The sequence below is a fragment of the Berghia stephanieae genome, chromosome 2 (genome assembly GCF_034508935.2).
Source record: "Berghia stephanieae isolate SIO BIC M18660-M18661 chromosome 2, UCSD_Bste_1.3, whole genome shotgun sequence".
Classification (NCBI taxonomy): Eukaryota; Metazoa; Mollusca; class Gastropoda; order Nudibranchia; family Aeolidiidae; genus Berghia; species Berghia stephanieae.
Genome location: NC_088361.1, coordinates 46415273 through 46430388, shown reverse-complemented (window position 1 = coordinate 46430388; position 15116 = coordinate 46415273). Strand labels below are relative to the sequence as shown.

The 15116-nt window shown below is 37.3% G+C and overlaps 1 protein-coding gene across 4 annotated transcripts in view; it reads left to right on the top strand.

The window, feature by feature from the left end:
• The window catches only part of LOC144965007 (uncharacterized), a 76064-nt gene that overhangs the window by 42540 nt on the left and 18408 nt on the right, over positions 1 to 15116 (top strand). For all 4 annotated transcript variants that reach the window (XM_078899856.1, XM_078899854.1, XM_078899853.1 and 1 more), the window contains one exon: positions 11089 to 11213. In XM_078899856.1, coding sequence (XP_078755982.1) covers positions 11089 to 11213 — 125 coding nt within the window. The remainder of the gene's footprint in view (positions 1 to 11088; positions 11214 to 15116) is intronic.

The following is a 15116-nucleotide window of genomic DNA, read 5'->3' as shown; positions in this document are numbered from 1 at the left end:
TGTTGGCCAGGAACCCCTTGTAAAGTGCTTTGAGCACGTTTATATATATCTTTATATATATATATATATATATATATATATATATATATATATATATATATATATATATATATATATATATATTTTAAAAATTTTTAGAGCTCCAAAAATTTATTTTTGCGTCTCGTTCTAGAGGAACCGTTTGATGGTTTGAGATCTGGCTTAGCGATTCCGATATAACACTGTTTTGAGACTGTGGTTCACAAATGTCCAGAGCTAAATCTTGTCATGGTGTTGAATTCACGCTAAAACGATTATGTAAGTAGATTAGGAATGGTAGCTGACTCTTTCCACGTTATGAGTTCGTGATTATATTGACCTGTGTTATGTCAATACATTAAGGTTATGTGCATAGGGGACGGGATAAGTGGTGGTGGTGGTGGTGGGTCGGTGGATGGGGGTGGTATGATGTTTGTGAGTTTGTGTGAGCGTGTGTGCGAGTGGAGGTAAGTGTGAGGGGTGTGTGAGAGGTATGTGTATGACGTGTGTGTGGGGTTTGTGTATGAAGTGTTTGGAGGCGTGGGTATATGTGTGTGGGGTTTGTGTGTGTGTGTGGGGGGGGGGGGTTGTATGGTGTGTGTACATGGGTGTGAGTATGTGTGTGTGAGGGGGGGGGGGGGATAAACAATGAAGAAATTAGAAAAGATAATGATATACCCTATACTCCGTCTACGAGATTCAAGCCATAAAATGCACCCACTAATTAGGGATAATCCTCTTGCCAGGCACTAGGAAACTTCTACTGAATATAAGATCTTCTTTCATATCCTGGATCACTTAGTCCTTCCTTGAATAATGATTTTTATTTTTTTCGGATCGGAAGGCCGGGGTTCGAGCCTCGCTCGGCGCATAGTTGAGTTCTTGGAAAAAGCTCTTTACTCACATTCTCTTACCGTACTCAGGTGTAAAACGATTTTCTGGCCGTTAACAGCGTTGTCTGTGTCCGAAAATTTATAATATCGCCTAACAGGCGTCATGTCCCGTCCTACATGTTACGTGTTGCTGTTGACCATGGACCCCTTGTAAAGCGCTTTGGGCAAATTAGTGGATATTGCTCTATATAAAAGCTAAAAAAAAAGCCTTTTTTAAAAAGCGTTGAATCATTAGGAGTCCGATACCTAAGATGGGGGAGAACTCGTTTCATATGCAATGGACCCGAATCGATCTCTGTTGTAGTTGAGACTTTTTCTGACCCCTTGTCAACTCAGCAGTGATTGGATAGCTGGGTCTTTTAGATCAGGTAGAAAGTACTTTGCGATGGACTAGTTTCCTATGAAAAAATGGTAGAAAGATATTGCTATTGTCCGTTTCACGCTATAGACACCGAGGTGGCTTGGTGGCAAAAGTGTAACATTGTACTGAACGATTTCAACCCCCAATCCCATTTTTTTAAAGAATAGATATACAACCTTGACATAAAATCGTTTTAATCGACGTGTGCATATATGTAGATCTGACATCCGAACCTACTAATGGGCCTAGTTTAACATTGATACAATGAACTATATTTTGCGTCAATTTTTAAAGATTTCCATGACAACAATGAGCCCATAAGGAATTGGGTTATCAGACCTGCAAATTAGTGCACGCCGGTTTTGATACATTATATGACATAATTTGTCCATTATTGGAAAAGAGTACCGAATTTAACCATGGGTTAATAGGTGCGAAAACGGAAAAAGGAGTCTCTACCACTGAATCTATACACTCTGTTTTATTATCCAAGTAAATATCAATTTTAATGAATAGACAATGGACAAGAATCGGTATCAGAGTTTCATTGAATTCGGTACCGGAGTTTCATTGAATTAAATTTGGAGTTTCAATAAAAAAGAAGTACCCAAAGTCAAATATGTGTTAAGTACAACATATTTATTGAACACTTGTCATTCTGAGAACACGGGGAATGCGTCAGTCTTATTAATGAGATCGATTATCGCTAATGGTATCGGTACTTGTCAAAAAAGGTTATAAATGGATCTAACAGTTTTGTTTACTTTTCTTTTCTGATAGCCTTATGTCTTTCTTTTTTTTTTTCTTCCTCTCTTCCTTTCTTCCAATCTTTCTTTCTTCCTTTCCTTCTTTCTTTCTTTCTTCCTTCCTTCCTTCCTTTCTTTCTTTCTTTCTTTCTTTCTTTCTTCCTTCCTTTCTTTCTGTCTTTCTTTCTGTCTGTCTTTTTTCTTTCCTTTCTTTTTTCCTTTCTTCCTTTCTTTATATCTTTCTGTATTTCTTTCTTTTTTTCTTTCTGTCTTTTTGTATTTCTGTATTTATTTCTTTCTTTCTCTCTGTTTTTTTTTTTTGTATTTCTTTCTATCTATCTTTCTTTATTGTGGTTTTCCCCGGCGTGTTAGGAGTTAATGGAGTTAATGGGGTTTCCAATGTATAAAATTGAATTCTAACCTTAACAAATAGAAAGTGAATGAAAGCAAACATATGATTGTAGGGAGAGAGAGTATTGTTTTCAAACACCCGAAAACTTAAATTTGTGACACGTCGGCTTAAATTGGTATAAATTGCGGGGTAAAACTAATGCCAAAAATAAAATTAAACTTTGATACAATCATAAATATAATTTAAAATAGCTTTAGGCAATTATAGAAATAATACGGATTCTCTTCAATGAATCGTAAATTTCACCCAAATGTATTAATTTAGTTATTTATTATCCTCACCTCATTTGGTTATTTCCTCCTACAATGTTGTTTCATCCATCCATTGGTATTTTGATGGAATCTTCAGGGAGGAATGCTGTTGTGTTCTGTTGGCGCCAATGTTGTTTTCTGATGTAGGTTTGTTGCGCATATATGTGTGTATGCGCATGTGTGAATGTTTGTGTTTGTGTACTGATTTCAGTCAATTCCCCAAAACCATATGTATTTATTTATTTATTTATTTTAACTCCTGGTGGATAAACCACAATATTTGCAGGCAAGAAAATGCTATTTTAATTATTATACTAATGCATTGTGGAAATCAACATAGATAGAGGCGAATATTTTGAGCAACCAACGGTCAAAATCGTTCCGGTAATAAAGTTTGTAGGTGCGCGCAAATAAATCTGGCAACAGGTCGACTGTTCTATTCCCAGCATCAAATGGCCGATCGTTATGCCCTTGCACATTATCTTAGTGCTCATTTGATAGAATTGCCCCTGATTCAAGAAAGGTTTTCAAGTTACTCGTATATCATCTGTAAAAAGAGTTTTATAATTTTTAGATATGTTAGTACATAATTCATTCTGTGCTCGTTGTCGAATATTTAACATTTTGACATTCAACCCTCTGTTGTTGTTTGATTGTTTAAAAAATAATATTTTAAAGAGTAAAATTTCAGCATTTCAAACGCCTCACATAATGCATTTTCAGGCGATGGGCTACATTCATTCACCACACACACACTCACACACACACACACACACACATACACACACACACATATATATATATATATATATATATATATATATATATATATATGTATATCTACTTGTAGATACCAGAGTGCTCGATAATATTAATTAGAGCATGTACAAAAGATAAGGACACTCACATAATATTATTATGTCAGGACAATCGTTTCAATGCTGGTAGCATCTCCTCGGCTGCCGATAAATCCGTAGTTCGTCGTTGGGTATATTTGCGGGCCACAATACATTGTGAGTGTCCTTTTATATATATTTATCTTTTGTACATGCTCTAATTAATATTATCGAGCACTCTGTTATCTACAAATACCCACCAACATATTCTTAACAATATATATATATTAACCAGTTTGACGCATCGAATCTCATATATCTACCACGATAAGTAAAGCGTTAAACGACAGGGGCAGATAACTGTTTCAACTACCCAAAATATTTGACGTATCACTCCATGCGTTTTGAATAGAACGTTACGTCTATTTAAATTGTTATCACTTTCTAGATAGTGAATATATTATGTACATACATGGTATCTTGAATAACAGACATTTTTCCCAGCAATTTGTAAAAGATTCCTTACTCCTATCAAAGTCTAATGTTAACTTTTGTAAATTGTACTGTTGAGTTTTAAATAAAAAGTAAAAAACTTAAGATCATGAATTCTGCCGTTACCGGCCAACTGCGGTGCCCTGGAAAAACGCGTATCTAAAAATTTGAATTTGGCCAGAAAACTCGTCCTGCAAATATCGATAGATTAAAATGACACTCATCTTGGCAACAACTCTCAAACCTGGGACCTCGCTAAGAATATATATATATATATATATATATATATATATATATATATATATATGTCACCAATTTATTTATAAGAAAAATTGAAGTTACAATCTTTTCAAGTAAAACCCCAACCATTTGTGTGTGAAAGATTAGATACTAGCTGTTATGCGTCATTAGTTACCTATAGACGATCTGCGTCACTGCTTTATTTTCGTCCGGCTTTCTGGTATTTTTTATGGCTTCAACTTTCAAGTGTGAAAAAGAAGGATTTTGCGTCAAGGAGTGTTGGATAGAATGTGTTTTCAAAACTCTTAACGGATCTCGATAAACAAAGAGGGGGGATTAGGGGTGGCTATCTACTCGCTGGACGACAACAGTATGTCTTGGGCCATCGAGAAGAAAGAATGGCGGACATACAGTTTTATTTTCATTGCTTTTTGTAACCTGATCGGAAATTGAGAAGAGGGATATCATTAAGGTTGAAAGGTATTCGTATACAACAACAAAAAACAAAAACAAACCTTTAAACTCTTGAAACTTCTATATAGGGTAGCGCAATATCCACTGTACTCAACTCGATTTATACGTTGTTCCAAGTTAACAGCAATATAATATATAGTGAAGGACGAGTCATGAAATATGGTCGGCGCGGTTACAATTTCTTTTTCCCCGATAGAGACAACGCTGATATCACCAGGTACTCATTTTACACCTGGGTGCATTGAGAAATGTTACTTAAAGCTTTTTTCAAGGACTCAACTTTGAGCTGTCAAGAGGGACTCAAACCAGGGGCCTTCTGATCCGAGGCCAGTGTTACAAATACAAACCAACAGAGAGGGACATATATCTGTGTTGCGGTAATTCGAATAATTATAACAAAAACATATTTTAGAAATGTCCTCGTTCTAAATCTCAGGATTAGGGGAGGAAATGATTTGATTGACGTGAACTCATTTACAGGTCTGATAACCCAATTTATTATAGTCTGATTATTTTAAAGGTAATATCCTCAAACAAATGCAAAATAGTGTCTATTTCAACGATGTTAAATCAGGCCCATCATTGCGTTCGATTATCAGACCTGCAAATTTGTGTACGTCAGGATTGGAGACTCAATGTCACGTGCCCCCCCCCCCCCCTCCCCTCCCTTCCCACTCCCCGGATTCCATTCCTGCTGTGATAGATTAACTGTCATTCATTGAGACATGACCTTCAACGTGTCAAAAATTATGAAACATGATACTTCAAAGGAAGTCTCGGGTTTAAGAACTTTTGGCAAGTCGGGGATCATTTTAATGTTTTGATTTTGTTTTTAAAGGTTTTACGACGCCTGCGACACATTTAGGTCCTTTCAGCGCCAGTAAATAGGAAGAAAATTGGGTAGTCGAATATTCTACATTTACAATTAAAAGTACGGTTATGTTGTCTAGTGGTATGATACTCGTTTTCGGGTTGGAAGGTCATGGGTTCGAGCCTAGCTCGGCGCATAGTTGAGTCCTTTGAAAAGTCTGTTTTCCTACATTCTCCGGTGTAAAATGAGTACCTGGCCGTTAACAGCGTTGTCTCTGTCCGAAAAAAAAATAATAGGTAACATTCTCGTTCTACATGTTACGTGTTACAGTTTGCTAGGGACCCCTTGTAAAGCGCTTTGAGCACGTTTAGTGGATATTGCCCTATATAAAAGCTCATTTAATTTTTTTCTTTACAATTAAAATAAAGTACAGAAGAAAAAGTTATATAAAGGGGAAGGGTTCAAATAGGGAACAGATGTAGATTCCAAGAGTACACTATCAGTGTATTTGTTTGAGATCACCTAAAAGTCTCATCCAGACATAAGCACATGATCGAACTAAGAGGAATACTCTCAAATCTTTATAAACTCTGATATTTTTTTTTTCTTTAAATAAAAAAAATTATAACAGTATATAGCAGAAAGATGATTTACAAGGAAAATATATATCGTCTCCCAAAACTATGACTATACATTTGATTGCTTCCCTCCCAGTCAAGGATTCCGGCCAAGGCCAGGACAAAACCAAGCTACGTCATTCCAAGAAAATGACAGAAATCAAGTTGGAAAACAGATCATAGACAGGACTATAGTAGTTAAAGTTTTTTGAAGTAAGGACGAAATTTGAAAAATAATGAAATTCCCTTGATTCATCCCCAAGGGGAAATTTGTTTTTAGGGTCTATTCCAGGGGGAAACTTGAATAACCCAGGCGTCAGCCACAGTGCATCGCAGCATGATGATCCAGGGTGGGGTGACTTGCTCCAGGCCGCACAACACGGTGTGTAGTCGAACTCAGTACCTTTCGGGTGCGAAGCAAATACCATACCACTGAGCCACGCTGCCCCAAAATTAATGCTTTGACCACACTTTAAAAATTGAAAAAAAAAAATAATAATAATTTTAGAACTATTTCTACTATTCAATTGCTGCTAGGAAATTGAGGGAGAGAGAAGGAGGGGGGGGGGGTAGAGATAGAGAGAAAGAGGGGTGTTGAAGGGGGGGTGTGCAGAGAGCTAGAGAAGAGAGAAAGAGCGAGTGAAAGGAGGGAAAGAAAGAGAGAGAGAGAGAGAGAGAGAGAGAGAGAGAGAGAGAAAGATAGAGAGAGAGAGACAGACAGACAGAGGCAGAGAGAGATATGGATAGAAGTATAAATTGATAGCTAGTTACATTGTAACTTGGATACTTTACATTATGATTCATACAGTTTTTCGTCCCGTCTCCACACCCACTTTCTGGAAAAATAAAGGGTTTTATACTCTACGATGGACGTAAGCAGTCTTCTTAGAAAGAGCACTTCAACAAATTAGAATGCGGCCCACAAACCCCTTTTGTTCAAGAACTTATCAGACATTCCAGTGGACAATGAGTTTGATTGATATGCAACGTGTATAGACGGTCACGTAAACGACGAAAAATCAACAGAAATCAACGCTCAATGTGTCAATTAAAACAGTTAACGGCCGTACTTTGGAAAAACACGTATTTATAAATTTGGCCAGAAAACTCGTCCTTCAAATATTGATCGATTTAAATGACTCTCATCTTGGCAAAAGCTCTGAAAACTGGGACTTCCCGAATTTTTTTTTTTAATTAAAGCACAAGTTTGAGAGTTTTTGCCAAAAAGAGTTCGTTTAAATCGATCGAAATTTGAAGGACAAGTTTTCTGGCCAAATTTTCAAATACTATTTTTTTTCCATCTTACGGTAGTTAACTGGTTACAACCAAACCAACATCGAAACAAATAAATCCATTTGAATGACATAATGTTGAAAATGATATAAGCTCAGCATTCTTTCGCCATTCGATACGCAGGCTTGAATTAGTCTGATATGGAGTCAATGAACCGTGTCTGGTATATTAAGGAGTTACCGTTAGGACACGTTATTGGGCGAGTGCGTTTATCACAGATTATCTCCCTTAGTTGTATCCAACACAGCGACTACTAGTAAGAGGTTAGCTCACATTTAACCTATAGATGGAACGAAGATGACGTCACTCAGGCCTTTGTTATTGTTTTTAGCCATCCGCGGTTATGAGTAATTCTCACTAAACGGTATTAACCAGACTATATACGTTCAAGGTTACACATAGTTTTGTGTGTTGGTCCGTTATACTACCGGATGGCAATGTATGTGAACTTCTTATTCAAGTGCATACTATCTATACGTGATAACAAAACTCACAAAATCGCACAATTCGTTAACATAGACTGAGATTCTAATCCCGTGGGGAGATGTCTTTGTACTGACTCTTTATCCACCAATAAAGGGACTGAATTTGATAGATAATGCATTCACTCTATATCACTGAATAAAGAATTGATCAACCGTGCATGATCCATTGTGATTTCAAAGGTTGAAAAGTTCTAGATAAGATAAGATATAATAATATACAAAAGACGACTTGCCTTGTTTGTTATTGGGGACCTGAGAAATTTGTGCATTAAGTCGTTTATATTGGGAGTAAATGTAATATTAGTAGTAGTAGTAGTAGTAGTAGTAGTAGTAGTAGTGGTTGTTGTTGTTATTGTTGTTGTATAGTAGTAGTAGTAGTAGTAGTAGTAGTAGTAGTAGTAGTAGTAGTAGTAGTAGTAGTAGTAGAAGTAGTAGTAGTAGTAGTAGTAGTAGTAGTAGTAGTAGTAGTAGTAGTAGTGGTGGTAGAAGTAGTAGTAGTAGCAGTAATAGTAGTAGTAGTAGTAGTATTAGTAGTAGTGGTAGTAGTAGTAGTAGTAGTAGTAGTAGTAGTAGTAGTAGTAGTAGTAGTAGTAGTAGTAGTAGGATTAGTAGTAGTAGTATTAGTAGTAGTAGTAGTAATAGTAGTAGTAGTAGAAGTAGTAGTAGTAGAAGTAGTAGTAGTAGTAGTAGTAGTAGTAGTAGTAGTAGTAGTAGTAGTAGTAGTAGTATGGAGCTCAAGAGTAAGGAAGTGACCACTCATAAAGACGGCTGGCTAAAAACAATAACAAAGAGCTGAGTGAACTCAATTTCGTTACTTCAATATCAGGGCATAAGTTCACAAAGCCTATGCCCTCGCGGCCATGTACTGCGGCTGGCGTCTGTGTTATTTCAGTCTTCCCTTGGGATAGACCCTCAAGACAAATCTCTCTTTCGGGAAAGGAAATTCTATTTATTTTTAATTTATTTTATTTGATAAAAATCACTTTCGTGGATTCCATTCAATAATCGGATCGATTAAGTTATCTTGGCTTAATGATTAACTCTCTGATAATAAATCGATATATACACATGCTGGCAATGATAAATCAATAACCGATATTCAAATCGAAGTGCTGCCATTGTCGCTGTAAATCGATGACAAATTACCAGTTATAAATAATGCATCACCTATTCTTGTTTGGCTACACCGTGGCGGAAAGAACAGTCGACTTTATCGATGCTATGCTAGTTAAAATAATCAAAACATCTGCCAGCCGGATATAACGTACCAGTACCTAAAACTATACTATGTAACATTAAACGTTTATAATCTGATTGATGGAATTTCGTGACATATGATATAATATACTTATAAAAATGTCTGGCTAAAAACTATAAGGAATAGCTGAGTGACGTCAATTTCGTTCCATCTTTATTTTCCAATTCTTCAGATGCCATTAGTTATCCCCCTTGTGAGTTTCAAAAGACTCTATTGAGAATCTCCATGAGTTTGTGGAAAACGTCTACACAATCGATGCCATATCAATTAATTAGAAGGGTGTCACGTAATAACAATAATGTCATTACATGGCATTAACTCTCTCCTTGCCGATCCTTTTCAGTATGTTCCCAAAATGGCAGGCTTTTCCAGAAGAAAAATTGATTTTTTAGACTCAAACAAGACACTCTACAACACAATTTTATGTTCTTATTAATTAAACAATGATCATTCTTTAAAGTTTGTGATGTACACAATAAATCTGAGTAAGAAAAATGCCAATTGTGGCGTAACACATGTGACAATTTTGCTGTAGGTGATAAGTTAAGTTTATAAAGCGCTTTCCATACAAAAGTGGCTCAAAACTATTCGCCGACCGAGGCTCGAACCGAGGACCTTCCGATTGGAAAGCACGAGTTCTGTCTGATACAATTGAAGGCTCGTTTTCCAAAACTCGTTAACTCGATTTTTCTACTTTTTGAGATTTTTTAAGCATCAATTGACACAAGAATGTCCCTAGATTTGTGTGAATTTGAAGTTTAAATATGATAAAATATCAAACCGAATGAGGAATTTGAGGAGAAATAAACCTCAATATTTTCAAAATGGGAAAAAACGGAGTTAAGGAGTTTTGGAAAACCACTCTTCTAACAGTATCCCGATCATAAATTGTTTTCACCAACTTTTCAACTATTGACCCATTTCATTACCCTTGAATGTCTTAACCCTTTCCTTACCAACTATAGGAAAATCGTCACATTCCTTAAAATACAACCAACAGTTTTCTTATTCAAAATATCTCTTGTACAACATAGAATTTTAAGAAAAACGAACAGTGTGTTGTAGGGCATGTTTTGTTAAATAAATTATGCATCGGAAGAGGTTTACTGCTATCGTTTTTGAGTTAATAAATATATATTTTTGAGTTAGTTGGGTGTGAAGTTTTGGGGAAAATCCTGAAAATGGCTGGTATGGAGAGGGTTAACCAAATAAATAAGGACAAAGACAGGGAGATTTTCAGGAAATTGACATTGGCTTTAATTTCACAAAGGTATGGACTTCTGGTACAGAATCTCTCCGATGTCAACAACTTTAATTTATTGCATGCTTTACATCGAGTGAAATGGGTTTTTATGTCCACTTGAAGACAGTCCGAATGTCTCTGGATCCGCCTCAAAAGTCGTTAAATGGAGGATAAGGTTATAGGTAGTGAATTGGGAGGACATGGGATTCTTTAATCCCAACTTTGGAAAATCGAACAATTACGAAAAAATAATCCAGATTTGAAAAAAAAACAAATCCAAATTTTTTTTTTAATGTCCAACCTCCCCCCCCCCCCCCCCCCCCCCCCCCCCCCCCCACATTCTGCTCCCTCTGTATGGAATAATAACAATGATAAGAGAGAGGCCGATTTCATTCACTGTATTGTTTATAAACAACCAACAATGTTTGTCCGAGCACGTGTGAAGAAGGTGTGTCACAAATTCCATGTTTTGATTGGTCAAAAATCTACTGGTAAATTGTAATAGCTCCCTACATAAATAAAATCGTTGTTGGATTGCTACCCATTGTAAAAAAACAAAAAACAACTCATTTAGTGGATATTGTGCTGCATAAAGGATTCAACATATCTAATTAATCATTTTTTAAAAAAATGTCCTGTCTTGACATTCATTTTCCAGAGGTCTGTCCAAGAGCTACATTCACACAGGTCTCCAACCCAACAAAAGTTACCAATACAGACTCAAAGTTGATAACTCCACAGTCAAGAGTGAATGGAGCGCCACCACGACCGCCAGTACACACGGTATGCACGCTGTATTCCAATCACATGATTTGTATTGTTCGATATCTTTTTTTTTAATTGAGCTTTTATAGATAGTTCGAAGATGACGTCACTCAGGTCTTTGTTATTGTGTTTTGCCATCCGCGTTTATGAGTAATGCTCACTGAACTGTATTAAACCGACTATAAACGGTCATGGATACACACAGTTTTGTGTGTTGGTCCGTTATACTTCCGAATGGCAATGTTATGAGCTTCTTAGCCAAGCGCATACTATCTATAGATAGTGTGCGCTTGGCTAAGAAGTTCACAACATTGCCACGCGGAAGTATAACGGACCAACACACAAAACTATGGGTAATCTTGAACAGTTATAGTCTCGTTAATACAGTTTAGTGAGAACTGCTCATAAACATGGATGGCAAAAAAAAAACCAAAAAAAAACCAATAACAAAGACCTGAGTGACGTGAACTTTGTTCTATCTATTGACTGTACTTGACATGACATGAATAGGGTAACGACCATACTATCTATATAGCGCAATATCCACTACACGTGCTCAAAGCGCTTTACAATGGGTCCCTGGCCAACAGCAACACTTAACATTTAGTACGAGACATGACGACTGTTAGGCGATATTACATTTTTTTCGGACAGAGACAGCGGTGTTAACGGCCAGGTACTCATTTTACACCTGAGTACGGTGAGAGAATGTGAGTATAGAGCCGTTTCCTATCCGAAAGCGAGTTTCATACCACAAGACCACATGGCCGCATTTTACCCTCAATATGACATATAAATGTATGCCGTCTCATAACTTCTACAATAATTCAAATATTTAGCCGTCGTGACGTTACACCGTCCTCTTTTCCGGTTCAAATTTGGAAGTGTGTTATCATTTCTCCGGACAATGTATAAACAATGAATAGGTTACATATATATGAGTCATAAGGTGGCATATCTATTAGAGGAAATATAGGCAGATTATATTATGATTACGAGGATGGATGATCTTTATTGACGACCAGCATTTATTTAAGACTGAAAATAAGATGCCATCCTTTGAAATCAGAAGATCGATTACACAACGTATGTATCCAGTCCTCTAGAAGACTAGCTTTACACTTCCAATCAGATTGGAACCAGTATATTGACACATCACACTTTTGTTCCCTATTCATCCTGACCTAGCACCGTTTTAAGGTGCTGTGTAACAAAGTGATCCTATTGATGTTATGCGTTTAGGCAAAATACGCACAACATCCTTCAGCCGGATATAACGTACCAGCGCATAAATCTACGTGCAACCTTTATAGTCCGATTGATCGAATTTTGTGAGAACTAATCATTAAAAAGGTTGTCTAAAAATAAAAAACAAAGAGCTGAGTCGCGTCAATACGCTTCAACAGTCGTAACGTCACTTCCCTCGTAATGAAGCATGGTAACAGTAACTGGCTCTAAACTATCGGAACAATGGCGGACGCCCTAATGAAATATTTCTCCGACGAGCATAAAATCGTATCCAGAGGAGAAAAAATAAACCCCATAAATCTGATCATGTTTTGACTTTTACACATTCTGATCAGAAGACATATGAAAAGTTCTAGTCAGCATGAAGAATAAAAAGTACAGATTTTTTTTGTTTAGAACCACGATGGCCGCCGTTGCTGGGCGACATGACATCAGACTATTGAATCCAATTTCAATCCATCTTATAGATAGTGTGGTCTTGGCTAAGAAGTTCACAACACATTGCAACCCGGAAGTATAACGGACCAACAAACAAAAGTATATGTAATCTTGAACATTTATAGATAGTATGCGCTTGGCTAAGAAGCTCATAACATTGCCATCCGGAAGTACAACGGACCAACACACAAAACTGTGTGTATCCATGAACGTTTATAGTCGGGTTAATACAGTTCAGTGAGCATTACTCATAAACGCGGATGGCAAAAAACAATAACAAAGACCTGAGTGACGTCACCTTCGAACTTTATATAGTCTAGTTAATACAGTTCAGTGAGAACTACTCATAAACATGGATGGCAAAAAACAATAACAAAGACCTGAGTGACGTGAACTTCGTTCTATCTATTGACTGTACTTGACATGACATGAATAGGGTAACGACCGCCACCATCGCGTGACGATGCCAGAAGCCAACGACGTTAACTCAATGAATACATAATGCACACCACTTGTTTCATTTTGTTGTTATCATCATTGGAAAGTAACTTACCTGTTACTGTTTCAAGTGCATCCAGGCGTGGCCATCGTTAATTTATAGCCTGACACTAGAAGCTCTAAAACTTATAGTTTGACGTCATTTTGTGCAGCGTCTAGTGAGTTGTCGTTAGTAGAGCTCAAGGAAACAAGTGATCCCATTGGTTGAACTATTGAATACAACTCACGATTTGTTTTCTTTTGTGGCCAAAGACTTGTCTTTTGACGTTATTTTTTTGGTCATTGTCAGGCTATAGATAGTATGCAGATGACGTCACTCAGGCCTTTGTTATGGTTTTTGCCATCCGCTTTTGTGAGTTGTTCTCACTAAACTGTATTAACCAGACTATAAAAGTTCATGGTTACACAGAGTTTGTGTGTTGGTCCGTTATACTTCCGGATGGCAATGTTGTGAACTCCTTGGCCAAGCGCATTCTATCTATAAGTAGTAGTAGTAGCTTATGGCTACACCTCCAAATGTATTTCGTCAACCCAGCTTCTAAAGTCTTCCTCCGCCCTAAGGATGGTTTAACGATGGCGACGCTACGATCCAGGGCACTGCTCCCAACTACTTGTCATCTCTCTCTCTCTCTCTCTCTCTCTCTCTCTCTCTCTCTCTCTCTCTCTCTCTCTCTCTCTCTCTATCTCTCTGCTCTCTCTCTCTCTCTCTCTCTATCTCTCTCTCTCTATCTCTATCGGCCTATCTCTATCTCTCTCTCCCTCTCTCCCCCTCTCTCTCCCTCTCTCTCTCTCTCTCTCTCTCTCTCTCTCTCTCTCTCTCTCTCTCTCTCCGCTCATCGATGTTCCTGTACTTGAACCGTTTGATTCCTAAGTGGAATTGTTCACGACGTGTTTTCGCACATTCTGCTCCCTCTGTGTGGATTACTCTTTCAACAGACACCAGACACCATAATTCTCTGTACTTCTTTAAATCCTCTTTGAAGACTCTTTGAAGACAGATTACCTCCTTTCAGTTTTCTGTGAATGATTTTGTTGATTTTATTGAATTATATATATATATATATATATATATATATATATATATATATATATATATATATATATATATATATATACATATATGTGTGTGTGTGTGTGTGTCTGTGTGTGTGTGTGTGAAAGCATGTGCATATATATGTATAAGCCCTTCCGAGCACCTTTGGTGGAAAGGAGCACTATAGAAATCGGGTGTCGTTTTGAGAGACGTGACGTCACAACTGTTGAAATCTATTACAAATGCATGGCATTGGACGGTGTTACAGTGTGAAGCCAAGTATTAGTATGTCAAGACATTGTGATTAATGCTCACGATCCAGAAAACTAACTGATCTAGCAGGTTGCACAGTAGTGAAGGTAAATTTCGTACCCAATACTCTGATACAATCAACCCTACACCCTACTGACCCGCTGGTAGACATGTAGTGGAGGTGGATATACCCGTACCCATAGCTATCTCCTTTACTTGTCTATCATTTGATACATTCAACCCTTCAACCCTACCAATCCACTGGTAGACATGTAAGGGAGGTGAATTTTCCCGTTTATATCTATCTCCAATTGTCGCCTACTATCCGATACAATCAACCCTTCACACTAACGACCAGCTGGTAGACATGTAGTGGATGTAGATATACCTAGGACTTCATATTCATATACAGGACAGATCCCCGCCCTCTTACTCAATCCTACGGGGCCGTT